Source organism: Mus caroli, chromosome 2, assembly GCF_900094665.2.
Source record: "Mus caroli chromosome 2, CAROLI_EIJ_v1.1, whole genome shotgun sequence".
NCBI classification, from domain to species: domain Eukaryota; kingdom Metazoa; phylum Chordata; class Mammalia; order Rodentia; family Muridae; genus Mus; species Mus caroli.
In genome coordinates, this window is record NC_034571.1 from 78,932,359 (window position 1) to 78,938,614 (window position 6,256).

Sequence of the window (6,256 nt, forward strand, 5' to 3'; positions counted from 1 at the left end):
AAAAAAAAAAAAAAAAGGCACTGGTTACTTTTCCAAAGGACAGAATTTGGTTCCCAGCACCCACATAGCAATCACAGGCTCAACTCCAGCTCCAGGGAACTGATGCTCTTTCCTGGCCTTCCTAGACACCATGCATGCATGTGGTGCACATACATACAGTCAAATATTCACACACATAAAATTTAAAGCAAGCACTCATGTATGCACAGCACACAAAACCCGTCGTAATCTCCCTTGACTCCATTTTGTCTTATCACTCACGTCAGTCCTATGCATTTTACTCTGAAAATACAACAGATGGTACAGACAGTAGCTCTCCCCAGCTCCTTCTCTGCAGCCCTTATCCTGTCCACCAATTCACACTCTGATAACGACACATGAATATCCCCATTTGTTCCCTGGCTTCTCCAGAGGCTTGCCCTCTGTAATCAATTATCCACATAGCAATGATTTCTCAGAGTGGGTCAATAAAACATTGTGAGATGGGCAGTACTGGAGGCAGGATGTGCACACAGGGACAGAGGACAAGGAGATAGGGGGAACAGAATAGTAGGAGAATTTACCGAAACTAAGTATGCATGAAAATACCCAGAAGGAAATCTGTCACATATGCCATTCTTCTGCTTAACGACCAGTTGGTCCTATGATCTCTCCCACTGCTGTGGACAAAATCGGCTTGATGCCAATTCATGAACCATGCTTTATCTGATCTTTCCAGTTCCCTCCAGCCTCACTGTTCTTTTGTTTGGTTCATTACACCCAACGACCATGCTTTTTCCTTCACTAACCTCAAAGCTTTCATTTCAAGGATTTTGCAGTTTCCTCTACCTGAATGTTTTTACTGTTTCATTTTTCTAGGTCTTTCTCATGGTATACTCAGAAAAGTACCACCCATGACTCTACCCCATGTCCCCACATTTAAGCTTCTGTATACTGCTTGCATTTAATTCTTTTGCTGTAAGATTCATAAAATGTTGTTTCACACAGAGACCAGTTTCTGATGAGCATGTGAACTGTGGAATGAAGAAAGGGTTAACTTTACTGTATACTTACTAAAGTTCAGATAAGAAGCACCAAAATGGCCGAGCATGGTGGTGCACGCCTTTGATCCCAGCACTCGGGAGGCAGAGGCAGGCAGATTTCTGAGTTTGAGGCCAGCCTGGTCTACAAAGTGAGTTCCAGGACAGCCAGGGCTATACAGAGAAACCCTGTCTTGGAAAACCAAAAAAAAAAAAAAAAAGAAGCACCAAAATGGGTTTTTAAGCCTAATGCCCAAAGACTCTAGTACATTTGGACTTTCGGACCTGATTCCACGCATACAAGATGAAGAATAGCTATAATAAAAAGGTAATGAACAGGGGCTATACAGATGGCTTAGCAGTTAAGACCACTGGGTGCTCTTCCAAAGGTCCTGAGTTCAATTCCCAGCAACCACATGGTGACTCATAACCATCTGTGATGGGATCCGAGTCCCTGATGCACTCTTGTGGCATTCAGACATATGTGCAGACAGAGCACTCACACACAAAATACATAAACTTTTAAAAAAGGTAATGGACTATCTCAAGGAAATGAGATATATCATCCCAAATTATCTCTAGCCTCTTATCTCTGAATACCCTAGGAACTAGAAACAGGTTTACCAGTAAGAACAAAATGTGAATGGCTCACAAGTAAGTTCTTAGCTTTCCCTTCCTCCCAGCACTTTAGCAATAAATCATTCCTATAGCTTCTATAATGCTTAGGGGTGAAAAGTAAAATTAAAAAAGGAATCATACCAACTTCTATCACAATCATATTTATTAAAATAATTGTTTTCAAGTTTGAACTCTCTCACGTTCATCCTGGTTAGATGATATAGCAAATACTATACAGAGATACTAGAAAGTGGTAACAAGAAAACCCACATGGTAGGACAGTGGAAGACGTGGAATTTCCTAGGGTCTTAGAATCTTTAAAATGGTACCTTAGGTGATCTTTAAAAAATATTCAGATTTTCTTTTTGAGCTGTCTTCTTTTGGTTCAGAGTAAATGAACCAAATAATAGCCAGGAGTCTGGCTACTACCAGTTTCAAGAGGTAGCAAATGTGCTTTCTGCTAGTTGGGCCTGGTCAGCTGCATTAATAAGATTGCTATAGTCCATTCCATATGCCTTTGGTGATGACCAGAACTCTATGGCCCAGAAAGTGAGGCTTCTTGCTAATTACTACTTGAGATCCATGAACCGGATATCCATGATGAGAAGAAAGTTCTTAGGCAATGGGCGGGGGGCTGGAGACAGGACAGTAAACACTTGATGTTCCACATCCACACTGGTCACAACAATGAATCCAGCCACACTGGTCTCAGAAAGGTTCTCTTCTGTGCCCTCAGCAGTGCTGACACTCAGGAGATGGTGCACCATATCTCTACCAGGGGTGACAGGCACTAACTTGAGCTGGTTGTCTTCCTGAGACATACCCAGAGGTAAACAGGAGTCTGGAATGGTGGGTGCTCCAACTTTGTAGATTTTCACATCAGAAAATTTGACGTTGAAGGCATGGGGATAGAAACAGCCTCGAAATCCATAGAAATACTCACGGATACGTTCATCTCTACATTCCCGCCGGAAGTCCTTGGAACGTTCTACCACACCCCCTGATTTTGGAAGCAACACAGTACGAACAAAATGAGGCAGATCCCTTTTCAATTCGTTGTACAGTCGTTCTTGATCCAGAACTACAACCACGTCCACCTCAAAGGCCGACGCTGCGTGCACCAGGGCTTGGTAACCATAGCCCTTGACCCAGCCACAGGTGTTGATGACACAGCCACTCACAGAAGCCCTTCTGTTCACTTCACACCTTTGGTTGAACACATCGGCTAAGCGAGATGTAATCTGGAAAAGAATCAAAGAACAAAAATAAACCTATTTTTCTTAGTGATGTATTAATTTTTATTTCATGTGCATTGTTGTTTTCATGTGTGAGGATGTAGGATACCCCTGGAGCATGAGTTACAGTTAGTCATGAACTACCAGTGGGTGCTGAGACTTGAACCCAGGCCCTCTGGTAGGGGAGTTCTTAACCACTGAACCATCTCTCCAGCTCCTAAATCCATCTAAGTTCCTCTTTGAGTAATAGGTATCATCCAAAAGCTTTACAGGCTGGGAATCCAACCACAATCCTTGAAATGTGCTTGGCAATTGAGCTACATACAACCATAGCACCAAAGTATTTTTACCTTAGTGCCCCAGTAGTTTTACTTTTCTGAGACAGGGTTTTAGTGCAAAACTCTAACCTAGCTTCAAACTCCTGAAAGTCCTATCTTAGCCTTCCAAGTCCTAGGATTATAGGGATCAGCTACAATACTCACTGATATATTAACATCAAAATTGATGTTTTTAATGACTGTGGTTTTAACCCCATAACATGGATTTAACTTTCAGCGTCTTTTTTACAGCGTTTTATTTTTTACTATGTATCTGTATGTCTGCCTGTGCACATGAGTGCAGGTGCACAGAGGCCTAAGGCATCAGATCCTCCTAGAGCTGGAGTGACAGGCAACTGGGAATAGCATGACATGGGTGCTAAGAAGCCAACTCTGACCCTCCACAGGAGTAGTACTGTTTTTGATTTTGGTTTTGTTTGCAATAGGATCTTACTATGTCCTGGAATTCACTATGGAGACTGGACTGCCTCTGAATCTGCTGAAATTAAAGGTATATGCCAGACCCCCCGCCCTTTTTTTTTTGTTTTTCAAGGCAGGATTTCTCCATGTAGCCATGGCTGTCCTGGAACTCTCCTTGTAGACCAGGCTGGCCTTGATCTCAGAAATCCACCTGCCTCTGCCTCCCAAGTGCTGGAATTAAAGGTGTGAGCCACCACTGCCCAGCGTATTAACTCTTAACTGCTGAGCCATGTCTCCAAGCATATCTCCGGCATATTAACTCCAAGCCCCCTGCTTCCTGTTTTACCTCTTAATAATGAATTACTATGAATAGTGCCACAAGATGCTTAGCAGTCTACAGCTGACTTATGTTAAAATGATCTTATGAAATCAGGTGGCAGTAATAACACACCAAAAAATAAAAATAAGAAAGGCAATTATAAGCCGGGCGTGGTGGCACACGCCTTTAATCCCAGCACTCGGGAGGCAGGGGCAGGCAGATTTCTGAGTTCGAGGCCAGCCTGGTCTACAAAGTGAGTTCCAGGACAGCCAGGGCTATACAGAGAAACCCTGTCTCATAAAAACAAAAACAAAAACAAACAAAAAAGAAAGGCAATTATATTCAAAAGGAAAATTGTGCAGTTCTAAGTAACAACGTTCCCTACTTCCTACCCTGATTGTAACTTTTCCCTCCACCCCCTCTTAAGTTCCAGTTCTGACCTTATTATAAAGCTTGATGTTGGTGCCAGGCGTGGTGGAGCCAAAATGATACACAAGAGGGGCCTGGATGGAGAAACCTTCTTCCACATCTGCTGGACGCTCAATGTACAGGGCCCCCATGGTACCAGGGATGGACACAGAGCCCTGACCTACATCTAACTCCACGTAAGTAGGACGGCGGCCCAAACGCACTGCGTAGTTGAGTAGCAGTCGACACACAGTGGACTTGCCCACATCAGTAGGACCCACTACCATCACTCGGGGACCTCTCTCTTCTTCTTTTTCTGCCTGCCTCCGCATCTGCTCCAAGGCTGTATGAGTGTTGAGGTAAAGCAACATAGGGGTGTCCTTAGAGACATAAGCCACCTCAGTCCGGCCACTCAACTGCAGAGAACAGCCATGCCAAGTAAAAACAGCCACCTTGGCACCAGCATCAAAAGTGAATTTCTTGTTTCTGGTCAGCTCTGTGCCAAAGATCTCCGCCATGCCAGCCAACAACTCCAACTGAACTGATTGAGAGGCCTCCACCTCAAATCGAAGCTCTGTTTCTCGCTCTAGTTCAAACTTAGTCGTTGGCTTCTTGTCATCATTGGATTCCTCGCTCATCTTTCCGGTAAAGCTGACGTGCCTAGGACCCAAATTAAACATTTGATCAAATCACCACATCAGGCCACTATTCAAAAAAATCTTCCAATGGTTTAGTCCCTTGATCTTTTTCTGCACAGTTCTTATTGCTGCCAGACTCATTGTTTACAGCCAGTCTCCCCACAACCAGAAGCTAAAGGTTTGTTTTGTTTTGTTTGTTTCTCTGTGTAGCCCTGGCTGTCCTGGAACTCACTCTGTAGACCAGGGTGGCCTCCAACTCAGAAATCCGCCTGCCTCTGCCTCTCAAGTGCTGGGATTAAAGGCGTGTGCCTCCACTATCCAGCAGTAAAGGTATTTTTTTTTTTTTTTTTTTTTGCTCCTGGACCTCTGGTAGGTGGAATAGTAACGCACCTCAACAAAAAGTAAGAGTGAATGACTAGGACATAAAAAGAAAACTACCAACCGATGTAACTAACAGGAGATTTGAATTGCATAGTCTTTCCTCCATCACTCTATTGGAAAACAAAGTAACACATGCCCATTGTCCAGCTCCCTTAGCCAACACGAAACAAGCTCAGGACCCTGGGTGCAGACTCAGAAAACAGTTGCATGTCCAACTCTGGGACTACTAGTAGTTACTTACTATAATCCAACGACTTAATACCTGAATCAACTCCCCAGCAGCTAAATGGTGGGCTTTTACACGTCCTCTTGTAACGGTGCTGGGTGGGCCGGGAATAACAAGGACCACAGTTGGAAAAACACAACATTCTAAATTAGAAACTACTGCGGGGCAGTGGTGGCACACGCCTTTTATCCTTGCACTTGAAAGGCGGAGGCAGAGGCAGGTGGATTTCTGAGTTCCAGGACAGCCAGGGTTACACAGAGAAACCCTGTCTCGAAATAACAACAACAAACAAACAACAAACTACCAAAGAAATTTAAATTACTTTTTCTAATTCTGAACCACAATTCTGGGTCTAGTTAGCTCCGACACCAAAACCTGCCGGGACTTCTCAGAGGTGATTGGGATCCTTAAGCCTTACCTATACAGGCACGGACTCAAAACCAGCTTCACAGAAACCTGGGACCTCTGGAAACCTCGGACCTCAGCAAACCACGAATAACGTTAACGTTCACCTAAATACTAGCCGGAAAGCAAAGGCGGTTCCGCTCTTGCGCAGTAGTAGAAGACACGTCGCGTGATGCATCTTGGGACTTGTAGTTTGGAGCGAGTGAGCGCGCGGCACCGCTTGGCCCTCTGGGAAATATAGTTCAAGGATTGTTCGGTGACCCGCAAAGG

At 44.2% G+C, this 6,256-nt stretch overlaps 1 protein-coding gene across 1 annotated transcript; it reads right to left on the reverse strand.

Annotated features, from left to right (window-relative positions):
- Positions 1-1,782: 1,782 nt before the first annotated feature.
- On the reverse strand, positions 1,783-6,256 carry Clp1 (cleavage and polyadenylation factor I subunit 1). Its single transcript, XM_021154776.2, has 3 exons — positions 6,000-6,256; positions 4,369-4,996; positions 1,783-2,878 (listed from the first exon to the last, which is right to left on the reverse strand). The coding sequence occupies exons 2-3, from the start codon at positions 4,972-4,974 to the stop codon at positions 2,207-2,209; spliced, it is 1,278 nt and encodes a 425-aa protein (XP_021010435.1). The 5' UTR covers positions 4,975-4,996; positions 6,000-6,256; the 3' UTR covers positions 1,783-2,206.

Coding starts and splice junctions, on each gene's coding strand:
- Clp1 (XM_021154776.2), bottom strand. CDS start 4,974: ATGAGCGAGGAATCCAATGATGACAAGAAGCCAACGACTAAGTTTGAA. Junction 2,879..4,368: donor ACATCAAGCTTTATAATAAG/GTCAGAACTGGA, acceptor ATTCTTTTCCAG/ATTACATCTCGCTTAGCCGA.